Source organism: Camelus bactrianus, chromosome 6, assembly GCF_048773025.1.
Source record: "Camelus bactrianus isolate YW-2024 breed Bactrian camel chromosome 6, ASM4877302v1, whole genome shotgun sequence".
Classification (NCBI taxonomy): Eukaryota; Metazoa; Chordata; class Mammalia; order Artiodactyla; family Camelidae; genus Camelus; species Camelus bactrianus.
In genome coordinates, this window is record NC_133544.1 from 101289179 (window position 1) to 101314261 (window position 25083).

General features: G+C 45.3%; 1 protein-coding gene across 50 annotated transcripts in view; it reads left to right on the forward strand.

Moving 5' to 3' along the window:
- Window positions 1-25083, forward strand: part of LOC141578009 (uncharacterized) — a 196197-nt gene that overhangs the window by 12838 nt on the left and 158276 nt on the right. For 23 of the 50 annotated variants that reach the window (XM_074366526.1, XM_074366539.1, XM_074366538.1 and 20 more), the window contains exons 1-2: window positions 8758-9405; window positions 11794-12514. In XM_074366526.1, the coding sequence (XP_074222627.1) occupies window positions 9099-9405; window positions 11794-12428 (942 nt within the window). In that variant the 5' untranslated portion in view covers window positions 8758-9098 and the 3' untranslated portion in view covers window positions 12429-12514. The other 27 variants (XR_012507855.1, XR_012507853.1, XR_012507852.1 and 24 more) reach the window with 12 other exon arrangements.

A 25083-nucleotide genomic window follows, 5' to 3' on the forward strand; every position in this document is an offset into this window, starting at 1 on the left:
GTCATGTTATTCACTCATACACTGATTTATTACCCTTGAATTGATCATTTGTCCCACAGTAAGTGAAACAAGCAATGAGGAACCTGAGTTTTGTCCCCTTTCCTAGCACTGATTGTATCTGTCAGTCAGGCGCCCTGCGTATGCATTGTGAAATGGTGGTATTTCTTGCCCAATGGGACTGCACTGTCAGTTCTGAGAATCAGGGGAGACACGTGGGTAGGACAGCACACTGACACATATGGCACCCCCCCCACCCCATGAGACAGCATTGTCGATGCTCAGGTGACCCGATGTAGACCGTGGTGCTAAACCTGAGCATGTTTAGTGATCTTGGTGGCTATGAAAATACAGACTGCCGGTCCCTAATTCTGGAGACTCTGAGGGTGTGCACCCCAGAATTCTGCATTTTAAGAAGCACTTTAACTAATTCTGATGAAGATGATCTGAGTGTCCCACTGAGAAACACTGGTGTGCGATGCACCAGTATTGAGGATTCTCAGGGAGCGATGTTTTTTCAGGATGGTCCAAGGGCCCTCACGAGACTTTTGCCTTGGGTGTAATTGTATGAGTTCGAAAGTGATGTCTCTCACTTCCAGTGCTTGTCAGCATGCTCTGTGCAGGGATTTGCTCTCAGCAGATATCAAAAACTATAAGTCTTCAGGTCACCGAGCTAGAGTGTGGGCGATCTTTTATTTTGGTTTTCTTTATTGCAATGCGGAGTCTCCCGAGAAGAGATTCAGACTGAACAGCTTTGTGTCGGACTTTGGAAGACCGCTGGTGCCCAAGGGGTTCTCTGGCAGCACAATGACGAATCTAGGTCCCTCTTTCACTGCTACGTCAATGAAGTGGACCGCATGGACAAGGCCAAAGCTGGTATCCCAACCATAGCCCTTGACAGTGATGTTCGGCTCCAGGAAGCCATCAGATGCAGCAGGTGGCCAGAGAAGGAGCCTAACGGGCTCATGAAATGTGACACCCCCAGCTTCATCAACACGGACCAGAACTCTTCCTTTGGGGAAGATGATCTCCTGATTTTGGAACCACCGATTGTTCTAGAAAATAAGCCAGTTGCCCAGACCTCACACAAAGACTTGAATTGGAAATGTGCTTTGTCAAGTGTTTCTCTGAAGATGTGAAGTCTGTCTTTGTATGGCAGGAAGTCCCCTTTCACAAAATTGTATGTGTTTGTGTCTGAGAGAGAGAAATGGAGACAGACAGAAAGACGGAGACAGAAGAGAGCCCCCTCAGAAGAGAGCTAGTTAAGGTGAGTTTTTGTGCCTTAGTAAACATTTGGGGTTTTGGGGGGAACAAAGTATTTACACTGTCTCATTCTCCTCGTTGGAAACCTTGGCCCCGTCCTCAGTGTCAGCGGCCTTGAACGGGGTTGCCATGGTGCTTTTCATCTGGCGCTGCCACTTCCACGCTCTGCCTTTAGCACGTTGCTTTGCCTCCCAGGGCTGCCACCCTTTAAACTGTAATGTGAGGAGTCTGGAGTAGATGATCCATCCCAGCTCTGCTGTTTTGCAAATTTCTGATTTCGTATTCGGATGAGGCTGGGACACACCCAGAGCAGCATAAACCAGGCCCTACCTCCTGTCTCTTGCTGGGGCATCCCTCAGGTCTGTGCCTTCTACTCAAGCCTTTACTGAGCCCAGCTTTTGTCAGGAGCCCAAGTGCCTACCGGGATGGCAGGAGACCTGTCTCTCCTGGTCACGGTGGCAGACATTTCTATTGGTTGTGCTGAAACAGCTCTTCTGAGATCCTCCGGCCACCCTTGCTCCAACCTGAGGACAGACCTACCGTTCCTTTCCTAGGAGGAGGATCAATCCATGGTGCATTTTATGACAATCCTGTCCCCAGGAATGCACGGAAGTTTATCAGCTGAGTGAGGGGAAGTGCCTCTGTGTCTCTGTGTCCCTGTATCTCTGTCTGCTCACAGTGCCCTGCCACCGGCTACTGAACAAGAAAAGTGCTATTCACCATGCTGTGTCTTTTGCAGATGTGTAGGTGATGGTCTTGTGGCTCATGTGTGGGCTTTGTGCTGGGATGGTGAAGGGCTTATAAATACCTCATCAACATGTATTCGAGATGGCCTGGTGCCACACAGACTTGATTCATGAAGGCATCAAGCCTGCACACTGGTTTGGAAACAACTTGGTTTTGATCAGTCACACTGCATGCATGACTCACTGCTGATCTCTGGGTGGTTTTTTCATTTTAGATTTATTCACCCAGTGTCTTGCTTAAGCTGAAAAATACATTTATTTCACTAGAATATTCTCAGATTCTTTGTTTTCACACATCCAGTTGTTTAATTCCTTTAAAAATCATTTTGTGTTTATAATGCCTCCTAATATCTATCATCTCTAGGTTCCCAGTGGCCTGAGCCATGCACCAGATTTGATGTAGGAACTGTTCCACCAAAAGAAATCCCTTTGCCATAATATCTTTTGAGGAAAATATTATTCTTTAAGGCTCTAACAGTAAATCGTAGAAGAAAGCATGGAACATTTGTTGTAGTTAATACATGTTCATGCAAAAAGAAATGATATTTTCATTAAACAATGTTGATTTTAATAACTTTTACTAATGTGAATATTATTACTCATAATTTAAGTAACCAAATAAAACCACAGTTATTTATTATGAAGTTTGAAAACTATTTACACTGTCTCTCAATTAGAGGTAGCTTTATTAGAAGACTGAAGGGTATTTAAAAGATGGAAAAATACCCATGATGACACCATCATTTTTATTAACTAAATATCAAGAACTGTGCAGAGTTAAGATTGAACCCTCTGCAAGCTCTCAAGTTAGCATGAGGTAGTTTGTGGATGCTGCCAGAAGACAGGAGACTCCCCCAGGTTCAGAGACAAAGAAATTCTTGCCAGCACAGCAGGCAGCTTGGGGTTCATGTTCATGTTGGTTCCTGAGTTTCTTTCCTTTTGCTGTTCTAACAAAGGACCACAGACTCAGTGGCTTAAAGCAATACACATTCATCATCTCACTGTTCTTTTGTGCAGAAGTGCAAAGTCATTGTCAGTGGGCTTAAACCAACGTGTGGCCAAGGCTACGTTCCACACCGAGGCTCTAGGGAGGGATTCGTCTTCCTACCTTTCCCAGCTTGCAGAGGTGTTCACACTCCTTGGCCCAGGGCCCTGTGTCACTGTGACCTCTGCTGCCACTTTACATCTCTGTCTCTGACTATATAGATATAAAGGAAGAGTCTTCTACATCTGGTATGGACCCTTTTTCCTAAATGGACATTGTATCTCTATTTATGTGCAGATTAAAACCCCTTCCCTCCAGGGTGTGGTGGCATCAGCTCACAAGATTACCACTCTGGGCTTTAAGTGTCCTCTTTGTATTGTCACCTGGGAACTTCTCTTTCCATAGTTAGCTCTGTGTTACATTTGTTGTTGTATTTTACCCGGCATTACTGAAAGTTTTACTTAAAATGGATCCTAATTAGCTCTGTTTACCTGTTTCCAGAGCTGAAAGCTTCAGTTCTAGATTATCTGTTTGATTTCTCTTAAAAATACATTCCAGTATATTTCTCTGGTGAAAGTCTTTACCCTGTTGTCTATTCTCCCATAATTTCCTTATTTTCTTGAATATATTAAAAGTATTTTATAGCCTTTATTGGTAACTCTGATGCCTACATCACCTGGGGGTTTGCATCCTTTGTCTAATGTTTCTTATTCTCATATTATCCGTTATATAGTCTTGACATGTTGCATGTCTTGAAATTCTTTATTACATGGCAGACATTGCAAATGAAAAATCCATATGTTATTTTCCGTGAGAGGTTTTCTACCTTCCTGTTAGGCAAACAGGGTGAGGGACTGATCATGTCGCTCCAATCAGGCGCTGAGGTGGATAAGGACTGAAGTGCCTTTTTTCTTAAAACAGCTTTGAGGTATACTTGGCAAAGTAATTTTCACACGTATAAAGTGTACAGCTAATACGTTTTGACATAAGTATATCCCCAAGAAACCATGACCACATTCAAGAGAGTGAACATACCCATCACCCACAAAGCTTCTCTCCTGCCATTTGTTGTCCCTCCCTCCCTCCCCATCTCTTCCCCTGGAAACCATTGATCTGCTTTCCATCACAACATATTGGCCTGCATTTTCAAGATCCTTGTATGAATGGATTAATGCAGTATCTACTCTATGTTGTCTGACTTCTTTCATTCAGTGTAATTATTTTGAGAGTCATCTGTGTTGCTGTATTAATAGCTTATTTTTCTTATAGCAGAGTATTGTTTAGTGCTGAGTTTTTACTGAAGAGTTTGTTGTGAGCAGTGTTTGGATAGACCATCATTTGTTTCTCCATTTACTTCTTGATGGATGCATGGGTTATTTACAACTTGAGCTATTATAAATAAAATTGCAGTGAATATTTGGTTACAAGTCTTTATATGGACATATTCTTTTCTTTTCTAAAGCACCAGATGAGGAATATCTGAGTTATATGGTAGATAGGTATTTACCTTTTTTAAAGAAACTGTAAAAGACTGTTCCAAAATGGTTGTACTATTGTAAATTCCTTGTGGTGTGTATCAGCTCTGCTTGCTCTACTTCCTTACCAGCAATTTGTAAGGTCGGTCTTTCTAATCGTATTCATTCTTGTATGTATGTGTACTAGTATCTCACTGTGGTTTTTAAAAGCATTTCTCTAATGACTAATGGCATCTTTAATCAGCATCTTTTCATATGCTTATTATCCATCTGGATATCTTTACTGAAGTGTGTTTTCTGGCCTCATTCATTCATTCAGGTGTTTGCATTATTATTGAGTTTTGAGACCTCTTTATTCTGGATCAGATACAAAGAGAGACCTTTATCAGATATATGATCTGCAAATTGCTTCTGTCTATGGCTTGTCTTTTCATTTGCTTAGCAGTGTTTAGAACAGCTTTGAAGAGTCTTCATTTTGATAAAGTTCACTCTATCAGTTTCTTTTTAAAATAGATTATACTTTTGGTGTCATAGCAAAGAAATATTTGCCAAACCCAAGGTCATAAAGCTTAAGCCTATGCTTTTTCTCCTAGCTGTTTTATAGTTTTAGATTTCCTATTAAGATCTATGATCCATTGTGACTTAATTTTTGTATATTTTGTGAGGTGTGGATCAAAGTTCTTTTTTTTTTTTTTTTTTGCATATCACTATCTAATTCTTCCAGCACTACTTGTTGAAAAGATCCTTTCTCCACTGCATCCTTTTTGAGAATCAATTGTCTATATAAGTGTTGGTTTAGTTCTGAACATTCTATTCTGCTCCATTATTCTATTTTCCTGTTTTACACCAACACCATACTTTCTGATTACTGTAGTTTAAAAAAAAAAAAAAAAAAAGGCTGAAAATCAGATAGTGCAAGTTTTCCAACTTTGTTTTTCTTGTTCAAAATTGTTTTGGATATTTGGGATCCTTTGAAATTTTATATGAATTTTAGAATCAGTTTTAAAATTCCTTACATCCTGTTCTGCCAAATTTCCACCCATGTCTTTGGCTATCTCCAAAGCCACATTTTCTGAAGAAGTCTCTCTAGATCCCAGGTGAAAGGAATTTCTGTTTCATCTGTGCTCCAATCACATTTGATAATATTTGATTACATTTATTCATATTTGGCTGGATGTACTTGTGTGATCTTTCCTGCCATATAGTAAATCTCTCAAGATTTGGAATCTTGAATTGGTTCCCTCTGTCTGCTGAGAAAACTAGTTCTATGCTTTGCAGGAGTGAGCCCTGCAGTAAGAGGTATCTGCAGCACACATCTAGCTCATTGCTTGCATATCGTCAAGGAATCCTGCAGATTTAGAATTGTTTATTGATTGTTGTCTCCAAGACGGCTCAGCCTTTTTTATTTCTATTGCTACTGCTGCAGTTTCAAAGGAAAATGGGCTAATTATTTTCCAAATATCAAAACATACTGTAATTGAGCTGTGACGCAAATTATGTGCTGCTGTTTCTTAACAACCTGCTTAGTGTTCACAGGTACCTTCACTCATGGAACTTTTGGGAGAATGTCATATCCTCAGAGATAGCAATGCTGTCTTTGGCAACCTGAGCGGTTGTATCTGAACTCACTCCTGCTGTTTTTCCAGTGCCCCCTCTAGCACTCCTCCAGCCCTCCATGGGGGGCCTGCAGTTCTTCCCTCGAAAATCCTGTTGTTTCTCAGGAAGAATTCCCTATGAAACATATTCATGTCCTTCTTGTGGGGACATTCAGTCCAGAGACCTGACAGCAGGGGAAAATGTTTAGACTGCTTTTGGTAGAACGTAAATTCTTCCATACTTGTTAGAAGCAAATCCAATGAGGAAACTGTGTTGGCATCTAACAAATCAGGATAAATGTCTGATGAGGAAGATCAGCTTCCCCATCTCACTCAGGCGTCATGTTGATGTGACGCTCACCTTGGCTAACATTTTCTCCTGTGAGCAACGTGAAGTTCAAGACGTTATGAATGGATTTTTGTTTTTCTTCCTTAGTCTTTCCACATTCACTTTGTCTGGTGAGATTATATGAATCCTGCTTATTTTCAGCCCAGCACTAAGCTTTTTAAAAGGATCACGTGTTTAAAAGGCTAGAGGACAATTTGTTAGAAGATTGAAATCCTTAGACTTTGGTCCTAGAGTTGAATCTTGGTTACTGGTGAATGAGAATTCCCGTTAAAATTTTAAATTCAGTGATAAAAAGTTTTAAAAATAGTTAAATATTAGTCAATTTCATTAAACACTACAGCAGTTATTTACTTTTAAGCCTGTCTCTGGGGCAATTTTGCAATGATTCCCTCCCTTTATTGATTCCCTCTTTATCAGAATCCTTGAGAGGTCCCTGTCATCATTGTCAGTATCATCATCATCATCACCATCATCATGGAACTGATTCCTCTGGGAGATTCTAGGAAAATAAAGAGCTGGACGGGGTTATGTGCAGGTCAGTGTGTGCATATACAGTAAGAACAGTTGTCAGACATTAGATTCAAGATACCCATTCCATTTAGAGAAGAATGTGGTCATGAAATCCTGATGTGCTGAATGAAGGAAGCGATGGGAACAGGGTAGTCAATGGAAAGGAGGAGGAAGTGAGCGAAGCGGGGAGCATTGGTCCTTGGTTAGGTGATCAGCACATTGGTGAGAATGAGGGGAGTGTTATGGCAGAATCATGTCCCTCCCCGGCCACAGGGTAGCCACCTGTGACATGTTACTGTACATGGCAAAATGCATGACAGATATTTTAGGACAAAAATCTTAGAGGATTTCTGTCTTCTAAATTGTCTATCAGTTAGCATTTTAAACCCATGATACATTATTAAAGATTAGTGCAGGGGGACAAATAAAAAGGATTCATATAATCTCACCAGACATACTGAATGTAGAAAGGCTAAGGAAGAAAAACAAAAAGTCATCCATATGTGCCTTGAACCATAAAATGCCCATGAGAGGAAATGTTACACAAGGTGAGTGTCACAGCCACATTCATAATGCCTGAATGGGATGGGACAAGGGGATCCTGAGATGAGACAATAGGGCGAGTAGCCTGGATTGTCCAGGTGGGCTGAATGTAATCACAGGGGTCCTTGAAATGGAGGACATTTCCCAGCTGAGTTTAAAATCAGAGGGAGGTGTAGCCATAGAGCAATGTTCAGAAAGGCTGCTGACCATGAAAATGGAGGAAGTCGTGGGGCACAAGCTAAGGAAGGTGGGTGACCTCTGGAAACTGGAAAAAAACAACAACAACAAGGAAACATTCTCTTCTAGACCCTCTAGAAGGAAGGAACCCTGCTGCTACCTTGAATTTAGCCCAATGAGAACTGTGTTGGATCTCTGACCTCCACAGCCATAAGCTGATAAATCTGTGCTGGTTTAAGCTCTTAAGCTTATGGAAATTTCTTACATTGGTAAGAGGAAAATAACATAGTGAGCCGTAGTGTAACGGATTAAAGGTATAGGATGGGGTGTGGAGAGGATTCTGACATTTACAACTAAAAAACAACCAGGTGAAGTGGGAAGGTGTTTTAAGGAAGACCTACCTGGCAGGGCTGTTAAGCAGACTGGAGCGAGGGGAGCATTGGATTTAGAGGAATCAATTAAATCTCTACCAGAAAAATAAGGAATAAAATGTAACAGGGCTTCAGTGATAGTGGATGTAGGAATGGAAATGGGCAGAGAGACATAAATATTACTTTGAAATTAGCTACAGGTTTGATGACTGCATGTTTGGGAGACTTAGCCGATGTGTGGACTGAATGTTTGCATCCCCTCAAAATCCATATGTCGAAACCCCATCTCCCAGGGTGATGGTATTGGGAGGTGGGGCCTTTGGGACGTGATTAGTAGGATGAAATGAGGTCATGAGAGTAGAGCCCTCATGAATGGGATTAGTGTTCTTATACAAGCCCCCAGAGTGCTTGCTTCTCTCTGCTCTCTGGGATATGAAGATATTGGGAAGACAGCCATCTTCGAGCTGGCAATCCTCTCAAGGATACATTGACCTTGAAAGTCTCAGCCTCCAAACCCTAAGGAATATGCTGGTTGTTTAAGCCACCCGACCCACGGTAATTTGTTACAGCACCCCAGACTGACGAAGACAGTGGAGAATGCCTCTGAGTTTGGCACTGATTGCCTGGAGAATGCTGAAACCCAGGGAAGTGGGCAGCACAGACGTTTACTCATTTAATCCTGCCAACACAGTAGGAGATAGAGTCTACATATTCCTCGCTACTTAAAAGGTAAGGAAAAAGAGGCACAAATAATAACAACGACAACAAAAACAACAATAATTTGTCCAAGATTCACACAGAACCCCCTGGAGGCAGAGTGAGAATTTATACTCAGGCAGGCTGGCCCCAGAGCCCCTGCTCATAACTAATAAGTCAGATCACCTTGCTTATGTGGATCAGTTTTTTTCAACTGTGATATGAGGGTACTGTATCCAGTAACTTATAATTTCAAAATACTTCACTGTAACGGAATCATTAGTCACAGGCCTTACAAACCACAGAAACCTACACATACAAAAATATCTCGTTAGGTCAAGATAACCAATAACGTTTTTAAATATTATACCTGCTGGGCCTTTGCAATAAAATGTCTTTTTATAATTCTGTCTGGCTACAGAATAACTTCATAATCCTGCATGTTGCTGTTGGCTCCCATGTTGGACAGCACGGGCCTAGAGATTTTAAATTACTTGCCCAGACTCGCCCAGGAAGCTCGTGGTGGGATCCGAGCTATAGTCTGGGACTTTTCCTTCCTATCCAACAAGTCCCTCATGGAAGTTTAGAAGCTTCTCCTTTGGTGCCCAGCTGTCTATCCGTACTTATAACATCTTGTCAGGTGTTCCAGCCTGCTCCTGAACATCAGCCAGAACCCACTTCTGCTCTATATTGTCCAGGTAATACCTTCTAGCAACTTCCATTGCCTTCTTGGCATCAGTTGTTACCTGGAAGTGTAGTGGCTAGAGGTGGAAATGTGTCCACATGACAGGTTTTTCATAAACATAGCAGGAGTGGTCAAGAGAATAAAACGTCAGGAAGATGAGTAGAAGCAGGTCATTTAATATACCAAATGGGTACTTTCAATGTCTGTGTTTCCGAGTCCAGGCTTGTTCTGCTCGTGCATTACAGGCCAATAAATCAGGAGACCAGGTTTTGGGGGCAAGAAATAGCGACTTTAATTTGGAAAGCCAGCTGAGAAATGGTAGAATAATGTCCTGGGGACCCATCAACCCAAGTCAGATTTCAGGCTCTTCTTATATTAAAAATGGGAAGTGGGAATGCTTGGTTGTTGCAAACTTGGTGTATGAATTCTTTGTTGTTAGAATCCTTTGTTCTTGCAGCTCTTCACCTGGGTCACATCCGTGTAAACCTCCAACAAACAAATGTTGTTTTCTATTCTGTAACTTGTTATCTTTATGTGAATAGAAAAGTGTTAATATCCTTCAAAGTCAGAGCCTTGAGAATAGGGTCTCCTGTATATTTCAGGCTCTAGGCAACATTGTTTTACAAAAGGTGCAGAACCAACAAGACTAAGCCTAGGAAACAGGGCACAGGGTTAAAGTCAAAGGAACAGATCTAATATGGAGTCAGATTTTTTCTTTCCTATTTCAGTAGTGCCATGGAGAAGGCAGTTTGGGCAGCTTTTTGTAGGGTCCTGGAGGCTTTCTCTCTCAGCCTCTGTGTGCCTCTGTTGAAAACCCTTCATAGCTATCTGGCCTGCTGGAAAACCACTCCGCCTGTTTTGCCCTGAAGATGTGTTCTGTTTATAACTGATCTCTACTTCTTGGAAAACAACTCAATAAAAACTCAGTTGGTTTTCCACCAGCCATGGGCAGGGTTGAGGAATAGCACTTTATTATTTTATGAAAAAAATAAAAGAAGTCTTAAAACAGCACTGGGCACATAGGAGAGAGTCAATAAATGCTTCCTGGCTGAAATCAAAAGTGATGGCTCAGTGATTCCATGGCTGCTGTATTTGCTGAGCTTGCTACTCCTTTGCTCCATTACACATTTTTTTTTAACTGAAAAAGAAATACATGCATGTGGTTAAAAAATTTCAAACAGAGCACAAAAATACACAAGTGAAAGAAGTTTTCCCTCATCCTCTCTTCTTTCAGCCCTCCCTGGAGATGCCACTGTTTACAAACCTTTGTGTGTTTTCCAGATATGCTATGCACATTCCGACCTATGTATGTAAATTCCTTTAAAATATTACTTATTTTTAACTTAAAGGGATTTAAATCCTCATGTGTCTTCTGCACTGGTAATAGAAAAGAACAAATCTGACTCCATATTAGATCTGTTCCTTTGACTAAACCCTGTGCTCTGTCTCCTAGGCTTCATCTTGCTTGTAAAACAATGTTGCCTAGAGCCTAAAATATACAGGAGAGCCTATTTTGAATGCTCTGACCTTTAAGGATATTTAACACTTTTCCATTCATATAAAGATAACAAGTTACCTAATAGAAAATAACGTTTGTTTTGTTGGAGGTTTACAGGGATCTGACCCAGGTAGATAGCTGCAAGAACAAAGGATTCTAACAACAAAGAATTACTACATCAAGAAGATTGCAAAAACCAAGCTCGTAGGAAAGGAGCCTGAATTCTGACTTGGGGAGATGGTTTTCCAGGACATTAGTTTGCCATCTAGGTCTACAGAAAGTTGCTATTTCATGCCCCAACACCTGGTCTCCCAACTTACTGGCCTGTCCTGCATTAAGGAGAATGAATTTGTACTCAGTAACACTCCTATCTTCCTAGCAAGCTGGGCACTGGATTTGAGGGCAGCTATCCCACACTCAGGGACATAGTGTGTGCCCTTGATGGTTCCTCGAGTGTGGGGAGTGGTTTACCCAGGAAGGATGGGGACTATGCACCAAAACTCAGGCAGTATGCTCCTTTTGGGATCTGACTTTGTACCTCCCGGTCCCCGCCAGCACAACACCTGGGACAGTGGAGGTAAGGCAGATATATTGCCTGCCTGTGTCCCAGCGTGTAAAAGGGGAATATGTACTCTTTCCAAGGTAGTTCTGAGCGACAACACCTGCGGGTGCTTGGTTCCCAGAGCAAAAGGAAACCCAGCTCCGCTTGGGGGCAACGGGTGTGATCCCCGTAGGGGTCCTGCAGAAGCCTTGGGTGGAGGGCTGTGCCAGGGAGGTAAAATATGAGCTGCGGGCCTTGAAGGGTTAGAGAAGTGTGCAGAGGCAGGACTGCTGCCTCCTTCAGGATGCCCCCAGAGTTAAAACTATTTCTCTCCATCTCTGCTACTCTCCTCCACACTCCAGATCCCTGCCTTCTCTCTGCTCCTCCTGTCCATGTCTCTCCCTCCACTTTTCCCCTTCTCCCCTCCTCCTCCCATCTTCTCCGTCCCTCCTTTCCCCAACTTCTCTTGCAGAACCCAGAGAGGATCGCTGGCCCTCCTGCGCATGCGCAGTCTGTGCCAGCTGGACCGAGGGTTGGAAGCTGCAACTCCGAGCCGGGGATCGGCCCCAAAGGCTTCTCAGCTCTTTCGCCCGGTAGGACTTTGGCTCCTGCCCTGGCGCCCCGGCCACAGCTGTTCAGGGCCAAGTGTGCACCTGCCGCCTCTCGCCCCAGCCGGGCTCCCCTCAGTCCGCGGCTGGCGTCCCCTTCCCCTCTCCCGCCCGCGAGTCCTCTCCTCCCTGGCTGCCTCTCCTCGGCCGCCGGCCCGTCCCCGCCCCTGGGCTGGCTGTGTCCCGGGCGGGCGGGTTCTGCGGACCAGGACGGGGGCGGGCGGCTGGGGCTGGGGCTGGCCTCCGAGCGGGGCTACAGCCCGCGTCCCCCCCCCCCCGCTTTCCCTGACCCGCGACCCCGGGGCTGCCCTCCTCTCCCTTTCACGCTCCCTGGGGACCAGCTCAGTGGTGTGGGCGTTGCTCCCCGGGCTGAGAGCCTCCGGCTGTGAACCCCAGCTTCTCCTGTTGGAGTCGGGAAAAGGGAGCGTCAGTGCTGAGCGAGCTTCCGTCTCCTCCCTCAGTGTTTCTGCCCCAGGTAAGTACCTTGAACACTTTCACGTGTTTTGATGGCGGTGCTTGATGATGTCACTGTTTTTATAGTGAGAGGGATTACAGTGTTGAAAGCAAGGCTTGGTTCAGTTAAAAATGAGCTGAAGGCATGAGGCTGTGACATCCTCCATCCTTCCCTCTCCCAGGGTGAAACGTGTGGCCGTCTTTCTTAAAAAGATACTTACAGTCCCTAACTAGCCCAGCCCAGCTAGGGTGTGTTAACAGGAACAGCACCACCAGAGGAGTTGGAGACTCAGGGACTTTGCAGTCCTAAAGAGCTCCTGGCAAAATTTGGTTTGTTTTGGTTTTTTTGTTCTTCTTAAATTGTGGGGCAGACTAGTAGTATAGAGGGAAAAATAATTGTCAAGAAATATTTTTTCATTTAACATCTTTATTGTGATATTGTTCACACACCATGAAGTCCACCCACTTAAATGCTACAATTCAGCACCTTTAGCATATTCACAGTGGTGCAATCATTAATATTCCAGAACGTTTTCATCACTTCAGAAAGACCAGTGGAAATGAATGACCTATCCACCCCTTCCCAGTGCTGGTTCTAAAGAAGTTTCTTGGTTGTTCCTGACCATAAGTTATCTTGTTACCCATAAAAACTCTGGTAGGAAATCTAAACAGAATTGTATTGAATCTGTCTATCAAAGCAAGAAGAATTAATGTCTTTATGGCATAAATTTCTTCTACCCATGAATATATCTCGGACCCTATATTTTCATATTTCCAGAGCCTGGCCTATGGGAAGTCCTCTTTAATTGTTGGGTTTGTGAATGATGAGATTCTATACATCGTTAGTTGCAACTGTAGCCTTTCACAGAAGAGAAAAGTAAACTCACTGAAGCCAAGTGACTCTCTGATGGTCAGAAAGAGTGACAGCCAGTGCTGGAGTGATCCAGTGGACTTGGTGCTTGTAACCAGAATTCTCCAGCACCTACAGCTAAGGGGATCAGAGTATTCTTTTATTTTTTCTAAATGGCGTTGCTTTTATTTTTACTTATTTTTTAAAATTATTTTTTATTGAAGTGTAGTCAATTTAGAATGTTAGTTTCAGATGCACAGCAGAGATTCAGTTATAAACATATGCATATGTATCTACATATGTTTTAGATTGTTTTTAGTACAACTCATTACAAGAAATTGAATATAGTTCCCTGTGCTATATAGTAGGTCCTTGTCATTTATTTTATATTTATTAATGTGTATCTGTTTATCCCCCTTTTCCTGCCTGCTAACCACAGTTTGCTTTCTATGTCCATGAGTCTATTTCTAGCAGGACCGATTTTGCTAGTAATCTATGCTGGTTGGCTGCTTTCAGTTTCAGTAATTCCACCTTATCTGTGGGAATTTTCCTTCTGGTGGGCCTGTGTGTGGTTTGCACACGTGATATAAGAGTTGTGTATTTGGGAGAACTCCAGGCCTCGTGTAGTGCCTGGTACAGAGTGCCCACTGGGCTGATGCTTGAACTGGGAAAAAAACATTGTAAATGTTGGAATTTCCACTATGGTTGAAACTTCCAGGCTTCTTTAACCTGTTTAGCCCACCTTAATGTTGGCTGCACCCATACTGGGTAATTTGGTGGAACTTCATGTTATGGTGGTGTAGAGACGGGGCCTCGTATGCTTCTTCTCTTTCCGTTTTCTAAGACTCATTCTCCTGGGCCTTCCATATCCTCCCCCAGAAGTGCCCAAGGCTGGCTTGGTGCTGCGCTGAGGCAATATTTGTTAATAAGGCCCTTTCCTCATCTCTTCTGAGCATCCGTTTCCTTCTCTGCACAATGAAGACTTAGACTAGAAAAGTGCTTTTCAGTTCCTTTTAAGCCATGTTTCCTTTGAGAAACAGAAAATACAAATCTCTCCTCCCATTCAACATATAGATTTTGACACATCCTCCAAGGAGTGACATAGCTCTTTGTGGAAAATTGAAGTGATTGTGATTCCAGGTGGCACAGAAAAGACTCTTCAGACATTTATTGCAGGGAGAGGGCAGTAAAGGGGCAGTATATCCCACTTTCTAGTGTGAGCACTGGAACAGGGACTTGGGTTTAAATACAGTGTCCGACGTGGCCTCTCTCTAATCTTTTTTTTTTTTTTTGCCTCGCTCTAATCTTGCACAATGTGATAAACCTCTCTCCCTCAGTTTCTTAATGCGTCAAGTTGGGGTGATAATAGTTTAAGTCTTTTGTGAAACATTATAAACATAAGACATTTTTTTCTCGGTAGAAACAAAACCTGCGAGAGAATCAGGGATTTCTTTAAAAAGAAAAAAAATCTTATCCTCAGCACTCTGTCTGTGTCTATTTTGAATTTCCTTGAGGGTGAGTGTTGGGTCTAAAGTCCATCGTGGGACAGGTGGCCCATGGTTCTGTGTGCCGCAGATTGCCACCTCCTCCCCAGTCCTCTTCCTCTCAGTCCAGGATGAAGTTCCCTAGTAGATTTACACAGAGATCTTGTGGAAATGGCTTTTCATTTTATTGTTTCACGAAGAAGGGCTGCCATCATGATCTCTGTAGTCAGCTTTTGGTGACCTGAAGGCTATGCAATTACGTTTTTCTATTTAATAAAGGAAAAAAATTACAAGTACAAAATTAGACCTACGGTGGTGGCAGGGGCTCTTGAAAGTTGGGACCATTAGCTTTGTTAGTTTCAGGTGCAGGGGCCTCTGGCCATGAGGACACATCTTCGTGCTCTGAAGTTGGAGGGACCAGTGGGCTCAGTGGGAATGTTTACTGAGTGTATCTCATGGGCTGGGCATTGACCTATTTGTACTGTGTGTTCCTTATTTGAGACAGTGAGCTCATTTAACCTCAATAGCCTCTTTAACAAATTAGACTTTTTATTTTGAGATATATTGTAGATTCCCATGTAGTTGTAAGAGATAATATGGAGAGGGCCTACGGACTTTTTGCCCAAGTTTCTTTAAAAGTTCCATCTTGCAAAGTTGGGATACAATTCAGTAATGACTCACTAACCCTTTGAGGTTTCTGTTATTGCCCTCATTACTATTCATGATTAAACTGGGGTTAAGAGGAGCACACAGGCCTGCCCAGGTCACCCATGGTTAGTGTAGAGTCGGGTGAAACGTGGGCTTGGAATTTCCAGGCAGTACCAACATGATGCTCTGTGGCAGGGAGCAGCATTCACATTGCTTGTTTATTCATTCATTCAACAAGCATTTATTGAGTAAACTCCGTGGGTCAGATGCTATCATAGGTTTATCTGATTCTTCAGCAGTATGGAGAATCCGGTAATGTTTCCTTCTTTTTTTTAATCTGATAAAATTAGCTCTGAGAGGTTATATACCCCCCAAAGGAAATATAGCTCATAAATGAGGGATAGTAAATTTGTACAGTTCCTTCTTCTTATGCAGGTGGTACCCTAGGCATTTTACACTTGTAAATTTCCATAATCCAGATATATTCTTGTAAGGCAAGGATTTTTTTTTTAATTGAAGTATACTCATGTTTACAATGTTGTGTCAATTGCAAGGTGTTTTATTTTTTCTTGAATTTGGAATTCAAGAAATATTTTTTGAGGGGATTAAATAGGTTTATTTATTTGTTTCATTTTTTTTAAAATTAGGTACCGAGGATTCAACCCAGGACCTCATACATGCTAAGCATGTGCTCTACTACTGAACTGTACCCTCCTCCCCAAAGCAAGTTTTCTTATCAAGTATTCTTCATCTTAGGAGTTCAAATAAATTGGAGTTGAAATCCAAGTCATTTGATCCTACTGTGTTTCTTTGCATTATATCCTGCTGAGGGGTGTGGAAGCAGTTCCTTTATTCATTCCTTTATTCAGCAGTTTTGAGCACTGACATTGCATCAGGGCATGGCTAGGTGCTTGGAAACAGAAAATAAGAAATGACCCTTTTCTGCAGAGGGCGGAAGCCTAGGCCAAAAGCTGCGTAATGTGATCCGAGCTGCGGTAGCCATGTTCAGACGCTGAGGACAAACTGTACCCCCGACTTTGCTTGGGCTTCCCCTGCCTTCTGACTGGTACACACCAGGTCACCGCAACCCAGTGAGGCCCGAAGCCCGCAGCACAGTATGTACCTCGGTCTCATCTTCCCTCTCGTCAGGGCCTGCAACATGAACATCCCTGACTACGTGCAGTGTGCTGAGGACCACCAGACTCTCCCCGTGGTGGTCCAACCCGTGGGGATCATCTCAGAGCAGAATTTGTTGGGCATCTATAAGCGAATCTCCTTGGTGAGGCAGATCAGCCAGTGCGGCTGGCAGTGGGCACTCTGTATCCACTAGAGTCACCACTATGCGCCCGACAATGGGTGGAGCGACTTCCAGACCCACCGCAAGGTCGTGGGCCTTGTCACCATTACCGACTGCCTCTTGGCCAAGACCTTCGAGAAGCTCCACGTGCAGAGGAGCTGTATGGCACCACGCTTTATGACTCTCGGCTCTTTGTCTTTGTGCTGCATGGGGAGGTGTCCGAGCAGCCGCGCACCGACGTGGCCTTCAATTTACGAGGACTGCAGGGTGGTGGAGAAGAGGATCGAGAACTTCACTGAGTCTCTCTTCATCATGATCAAGTCCAAGTGGCTGGACGGTGCATCCGACAATTCTGGGGACAAGATCCTCCTGCTGTACATCCTGTTTGAGAATGAGGACTTCGTGGGACTGTACACAGAGAGCAGGAAAGTCTACCTGGATGCCCGGCCACCCTGGCTAAATGAAGGGTTGCTTCCCTACATCCAGAAAGGGATCAGCAAGGAGGAGGGCTGTCTTGTAGCCAAGGCGTGAGGGAGGAGCAACCCGCCGGGTTTCAGACGTTTAAAAGTGAATCCGCCTTTGTTTCAGAGAGATTCTTTTAGGGTTATTATGGACACTTACTCCCGCTTTTCAGCCAATTACCCTGGTGTGACCCCTGGAGTTGCTGTCCAATAGATTAGCCAAAGCCACTGATGCTAGGAGAGCTGGGGAGGAGGCTGCTCTGAGCTGAGATGTGCTCTACGTCAAATGCACATCAGACGCTGAGACTTGTCTAGTAAATAGAATGTAAACTATCTTGTTACTTTCTTTATTGATTACATGTCAAAATGATAGTATTTTACATACAGTAGGATAAGATATGTTCTTAAAATCAGTTTCTAGGGTTTTTTTTTGGGGGGTTACCTCTTTAAATGTGGCAACTGGGAAACTTTCTTTACATGGCTCACATTTCATTCCTGTTGGACAGCCTGTCCTGGGACAGTCTCATCCCTTTACTTATAGATGTCATGCTGAATCCTGAGATGCAGAATGAGGCGCTGGTCGAGCTGGGGGTGGAGCCAGTGTCTCCTGCTTCCCAGGTCCAGCATCTGCACGGCTCAGGCCCTCTCTCCCTGCCTGACAACCACCATGCCAATTTAGGACAACAGAAACACTGCCAGGGGCTTCCAAATGAGCTCCTTACGCAGGGAAAGGCGTGTCACGGATTATGGGGCACAGCAGGGAAAGATTCGTCCTCACTTTGTCCCTGTGATTAAGTCAGCGGACCCACTTTGCCTTGGAAGTTCAGACGAGCTCTTCTGGGCTGCCTACCCCCCCATCTTCTGCTCTGTTTCCCTGTGTATCTATCGAGATATCCCTTGGGCAAAGAGGGTGAAATGCCTTTGCCGAGAGGTGGTCCCCCTTTGCTGGGGAGATTGTGAGAATCTCTGTCCCCCCGGCCTACGGCCTCGGGCCTTGACTCTGGAGAGGGCTCATGGCGGTCCCACAGGTGAATGTCGGAGGACCTGGCACGTGCTGCCGGGCCCGTTGTGGAGGAGGTGTTCTGCGATTCTCTGTGAGTCTAAAATCAGATTCTACTTTCTGGTTGTTGGTAAGTTGGAGGAGAAGATGCCAGAGAATTGATAAAAAGATAGTCCAGACCAGTCCTGTGAGTGACAGGCACAGGGGACCCGAGTCCCACCTGCTTGTGGTGCCTGGCGGACTCTGGATGAATTTTCACTTCCTCCCCGGACATACCTCTATGGCTTAATGAAGGGGCGAGGCATGTCGTGGCCATGACCTGTACTTGTCCTCGCAGGGCCTTTTGATCTACACGGCTTTCTCCCCTTCTGCTTCTTGTAGATGAGATGGCAGATGTAGTGGTCTGGGCAAAGCTGAGGGCACAGATGCCAGCACCGTGCCACTACCAGGCTGGCTCCATTCCCGTCACCTGTCACCTCCTGCTCAGTCCCCAGGTGTCAGTCAATGTAGGTGCATCGGTGCAACGTAAGCAGGGACCACCATCTCCCCCTGCACAGAATGGTAGGTAGCAGTGGAGGCCTGGAGCCCTGCCTCAGCCCCCTGGCCAGTGCCTCCTCTCTTGTCACAGGAGGCACTGGTGACATGTTTGCTCAGCAACTGCTTGGCTCTGAGTCTGCAGACCCACCAGAGAATGCCAGCTTGTTTTTGCCTTTTGAAGTGTGTCCTTGGGATTTGGCGGAGTAGCTGGTTGTGTGCTTAGCCCATAGTGGTTGACACTGTCACCATTGTTTACCCAGAACCTCGTGTACCAGGCATGGCTCTCGGCATCAAAATACAGCAGCGCATTAAACTTCCCTCCTGGTGGGTCTGTCTGTTTTGGTACCGTAAGGGCTCAGCCAGCATCTGAACGTCAGTGAGATAACGCGGCCTGTGAGCTCGGGTCAAGTACGCTCTCCTCCAGTCACTTTTACTCCATTGTTGCTTTTACTATTCCACAGTCATTACTTTTTTAAACAATGCTTTCGTGCAGGAACAGAGCCTAATTCTCTCCTGTTACTCTTGGTGGGAGTGAGTAAAATTGTCCAGCTTGAAATGCGACCACATTTTGTAGCTCAAAAGCTGTCTACACGCATCTAGGTGAAGTTTAGGTTTGGGGCGCTGACCACGTTGGGGTCCCCCGGCAGCGCCCCTCGCCTCAGGCCCCTGCCTTCCCTGGAACAATAGGTGAGGGTGGGTCTCACCGTTCCCTCATCCCTGTCCTCACCAAACTCACCTAAATACTTGTAATTGCTGTCAGTTATTTTTGTTCTCATGTGTTTCTAATTTTCGCTGTTCCTCTTTTCCTTTTTCTATTTCCCTTTCTATCTTGTACCGCCCTGTGAGCATGTTGTTGCGTCTGAAAAGTGGACTGTGCACACCCTGCATTGGAAATAGCCAGATTGTCCTCCGTGCTGTCCCCATCGCTTTAAAAAGCAAAAACCTTAACAGTTGCCTTGATCCATATATTATCCTAGTCATCTTTTTATTTTCTAGTTTTTTGGAATTTTTGCTTTGTTAGCACATCACCCACTGGGGTTTGATACCTGTTAAAATCCTTGCTTTGAGGAACCAGTTTGGTCTTCCTTATGTTTGGTGACAAATGCGCACTTATTAAATTTGTTTGATTGTTTTGAAGAAGCGAGATGCGAATTGAATTAGGCGGCTGCTGAGGGATTTTTTCATGGAGTATTTAAACTTGGAAAGTCAAAATCTGCAGCATCTTCCTTTATTCTGTCTTTCACACAAACGTGCTTAGCACGCGGTTCCGGGCTGTCGCTGTGTGACGTGCGTGACGGAGCTTCCTGGCCGGTTAGTCACTGGTGAGAAAGTGGCAGGCTCGGAGATGAGCAGCTGCAGGGGATGCTGTTGGAGGAAGCAGTCACCGGTTTTATGTTTTTTTTTTTGTTTGTTTTTGCATTCACCTTCCCTTGCCATTTACTTTACTTTGCCTTCATAGAGAGGCAGGAGCGGGTCTAAACTCCATGCCACTCTTATTTTCCCTTTACGAGGCTGGTTTTTCTGAGTATCAGAACAACATGGCCTTCTCCTAAGTAGCTGGCTCACTTGGATCTGGTGGACACAGGGACCGCTAAAGGGGACCGTAGCTTCCTCTCTGCTCCAGCCAGTGGGCATTCAGAGCCGGGTCTGTGGTTTGCCTCAGCAGCCATGCAGGCCTCCCTGTACCAGCCTTTACTATTAACCCATGTTGGCAGTAAATAGCTGACTCCGTGTCTGTTGCAGCTGACGTCCACCACTGACGGCCGTGTCGTTAGTTTTCGGTAGTGAGCCTCCAACACCCCAGTCAGCCGTGAAGTGACCATGCATTCTCAACCACACCCTGGTTCATCTCACCCGGGGAAAGGGTTTGGCCACCAAAGTCATGCTGGCCATGAGACCTTGTTTCTCCTTTCATGCCCTGGTCAAATTGTGGACACTTCATCCTTCACTGACTTGGTCTCGCTTGAGACAGGCCAGACTTTCTGAAAGAGTCCATCGCATTCTGGGGGGGAACAGAACAGAAGTAAGAGTAGCAAGTAGGGGTCTAGGCTATCTGGGTTGGCAAATGCAGGCTGGGATCTGTGAAGGCTGGGCTGTGCCTTGGACACAGGCCTTTCCCGTGGCTCCCGATAGCCCAGGGGTTGGAGTGAGAACAGCCTTGCCTGGGTTCCCCCATCCTCATCTGCTCACTGGCAGGTGTGTCTGCTAACTAGGAACTGCCCCAAACCTCGGGCCCTTCAAAGTTCAGACCACAGGAGAAACTTGAGTCCCTTCTCCTGGGACTCCTTTGTGAGAATCCAGTGCCTTCTGAGGTGACCAGCGGCAGGAGATGCCTCCCTCTCCAGGTAGCTCTCTTCGGAGGACTGTGACGCACTGCACCTTGCTATGAGCTTGTGGGGTTCCATCCGTGGTCCTTGCAGAACCAGACTTGAGACTGGCTTAGCGATAGAAATGACAAGACTGATTCCAGGGCAGGGCCGGGGGGAGGAACAGGGGAAATTGAATGTGACCTCAAACACCTAGGTGGGTTCTGGGTCTGTTACTAAAATCGGGAGCCTGGGAGGTACCTGACAGGAATCGAACTCTAGAGTAAATGGTGGACATGAGGCATTTTTAAGATTCCATTTGTCATCCAAGTTAGGACTTCAAAGAGGCACTCGGGTCTATGTCCCTGGGGCTCAGGTGAAGGAGCCGGAACACAGATACACGTTGGGGGTCGTCATTCTTAGCTGGTGTTCACAGCCGTGCAGGTGGATGAGCTCATCTCGAGAGGTGCAGACTGAGGCTGAGGCGGGGCAGGGCTGTGCCTGGGTTGGAGGAAAGCCCAGACCATGCAGCTTTGGTGTGTCAGTCAGTGGCATTTGGGATTTTCAGAGCAATGGCATTTATCCTTAAGGGTCTTCGGGGTGGGCAGGGCCACCCAGGAAGAAATCTGAAGGGAGGGTTGTGGCCACGCGTGCGCGTCTTGGCATGATGCAGAGGCTGCATGGTCCGGGAGGGGAACCTCCTCGGAAGCTGGAGTCGGAGTGGGGAGTGGGGAGAAGGTAGTCACACTCACCTGTTTGGGAGGGACAGAGGCCTAGGGAGTCTCCACCCTAGCGGACTCTCTTTCCCACGAACAAAAGGCCAGCAGACAGAAGATTTGAGGTGAGAAGGGACGGGCGCTGGGAGAGGAGCCATAGTGGAGAATGGTGGTTGGACAGTTCTGGAATAGTCTCCCTGCAAAATAGAGTTAAAAAAACCCAGACTCTTAAGAACATTGATAGTGACGTTGGAGGAGATAGTTCTTTTTCTGGCCTCCTAAAGGTAAGGCATGTATCCGGGGATACACAGAAGAATCGGGCAGTCTGGTCCGGGGGCTTGACCCTTACCAGGGGGAACAATGCAAGTTTAAAGGGGAGAAGGGCAGCGGAGGGAAACTAGCCAGGCCTCGTGTCAGGTACCAGTCGGCCGCACTACTTGCGTGTTGCATTCACATCCATGTCTCCCAGGTGGGTGGTGGCAGCCCCCTTTTGCAGATTGGGAAGCCTTCTCAGAGGGGTTAAGGGATTGGTCCGTTTAGCGGCTAGTCAATGCTGTAGCAGGATTCAAGCAGGGCCTTGTCAGACTTCAAGGGCATGTTCTATCTTCTAATTCCGGTACCTCCCTGTTGTACCTGGATAGGTGAATTGGGTCAGTTTTGGAGCCTTTCACAAAAAGTACGATTTAAGTGCCTCAGGACTGTTTCTCAAAGCTCAGTGTTCTTTAATGGTTCAGAAGCACCACAGTGATTTTCGCCCCACAGAGTTAAGCTCTTACTCCTTTGACGCTGACGTAGTTGCAAATGACGTACATGTGCAAAACCAGACTTAGCAGCTTCTGAAGGGAAACTCTCCAGTTCTCCCTTGATAGGCTTTCTTCCACGGGATGTAACCTGCTGCAGCGTAGATCTGAGCTTTCCGTATGGAGTGAGGGTTTGATATCCAAAATTAGCAAAGAAGGGTCAGAAGGAGAAAATCGACGTTAACAATTTATTTAGGGGTTTCATTAGACAAGATGCACTATCGCTTAATGGCCCATATAACGTATGTAATTGAGTACAGAACATTGCATACCTTACTTTCTAATGAGAGCTGTCTTGCAACGTAAGGTTGTCTGCTTTGGAAGTTCAGCTCAGCCACTAGGGCGCCTGTCAGTGTGTTGGTGTGATTGTATTTACACAGTGCATGTAATCTGGGCTTTCTCAGCCCCAAACACTCCAGTGCAGAATCATAGGCTGTAGCCATCACTTAGTTATACAAATACTTCTACAACTATATGATACAAAAAAAAAAAAAAAAAAGAGAGAGAGAGAGTTTGCCTTTATCAAAGTTCCTTTGATTTTAACTGCAAACTGTTGTTGAGCAGCTCTGGTTTCCTTTGGATATGAATATGTACATTTCTTTGCATGTAACTTGGATTTTAGACTAGAACACCAACCTCTTGCTTTCCATGAGCCACAAAAATCATAGCCAAATGACATACGTATGAAATATTTTATTCTTTTCTTCTGAGACAGAATCCTTGAATCTGGGACTTGGGCTGTGATTTTGCTTTTTGCTCTTCCCTCCCCTCTTGTCGTCTCACTCCTTTTTCCCACGTGGCCTCCAAGAGGTCATGGTCTCCGAGGAGCAGGTGGACAAACACCATTTGGTCGCCAAGTAGTCCTGCTGTAGAGGGAGCCCAGCCAAGAGCTAAAGGACATGATCAGAGAGGGCTTCCTTGAAGAAATGGGCTCTACATTCAGTTATGAGGACAGAGTAAGAGTCAGCCAGGAGAAGGAATCAAGAGGGTGACTCAGGTGGCAGGAGCAGCCCGGGTAGAGGCCTGGAGGCTTGTGGGGTGGGGACTCGGTGAGAGTGCACTGTGTGGTCCAGGGTGGAGGGTGCCCCTGCTTGGGAGGACCCTGGAGTGGGCCTAGGGATGGAGGGTTTTGGAGGAGCTTGCTTTTTTACTAGAACTGACACAGAAGAGGCAGTGAAGTGTGTCAGCAGAAAGTGACCCTCAGGAGAGGTACTCCTGGTTTTGTTTCTGATGTTCTACAGAAAGAAGGGGTCGGGGTTGGTGAGAGCAACTCTGCCCGTCCCTTTGAGACCCACCCCTTCATTCATTTATTCATAACACATGCAATTCTGAGTGTCCAGGGGAGAGAGGGTGGACTCACAGTAGTAAGAAAAATGTATTGCTTCTTGAGAGCTTAGCAGTGTCAGAAGTTGTCTTAGCATAGAATGTTCTAGGAACACAGCAGGGGCACCTAACCCAAAGGGCAGAGGTTCGAGGGAAGGAAGGCTTCCTTGACAAACCGTCAAAATGAGCCTGGAGGCAAGTGGGAAGTAGCAGCATGTCAGGGGGCACCTGAGGTCATTGTGGACCTGGGTACTGTGGTGAAGGTGGGCGAGCAGGGTCGGGGGTGGGGCTAGAACTCTACCAGGGAGCCTCTGAAGGGTTTGAAGTGGGGGTGACGTAATCAAATTTGTGCTTTGGGAAGGCTGTCCTGGCTGTGTGTGTGTGTGTGTGTGTGTGTGTGTGTGTGTGTGTGTGTGAAGCGGGGAAGAGGGGGAGAGTGCCAGCAACTGGGAGGGTCATTAGAAGACCATTGACAGGCTGGGGGGCCACCAGTGGGAGAGGGGCGTCGGGGCTGCTTGGGGACGGCAGGGGCAGTGTGGATGCCGGATTTCCTCATGGGGAGGGCTTATTAACGGAGACCCCCTAACGGCACCTTGTGGCTGGAAGAAAACGGATGCAGCCAGGTGGACTTTTCTCTTCTTCCCTGCCTTGTGTGATGATCTTAGCTCAGCCAACATTTGGAACAGAAGAGCTAAGTTTCAGGGTAGTCCAGGACTTTGTTGAGCTCGTTCGGGTGAGATCTGATAGGATTTAGGCTTGTGTTGAGATCTGCATGTTCACTTAGCTAGAAACGTCCCGTCTTTTGGATTTCCATAGGGGTATTTATTCTTGATAAAGATTGCTTTCTTGGTGAGAGGAAATTTAATACAGCTGCTGTCTTTCTCAAAAAAAAATCTTATCTTTTAAGAAATTTAATATTCAAAAGAATAGCAAAATTTAAAAATGATAAAGTAAGGCTTTGGTGTAGTTTCTTTGGTTTCTGAGTTAATGTAGAGTTAGAGCCTTTGCATTACTTAAATAGCACATCCTTGTCAGTATTTAAAGAGCTGTTAGTGAGCGCCCCAGGCCCCACTTTTCAAAGCATCATTAAATCTTGCTCTGAAAGAGTGAAGTCATAAAGTTCTTGTTGGCAGAAGCCAAACAGTTGGTTTATAATTTGCAGCATAGCA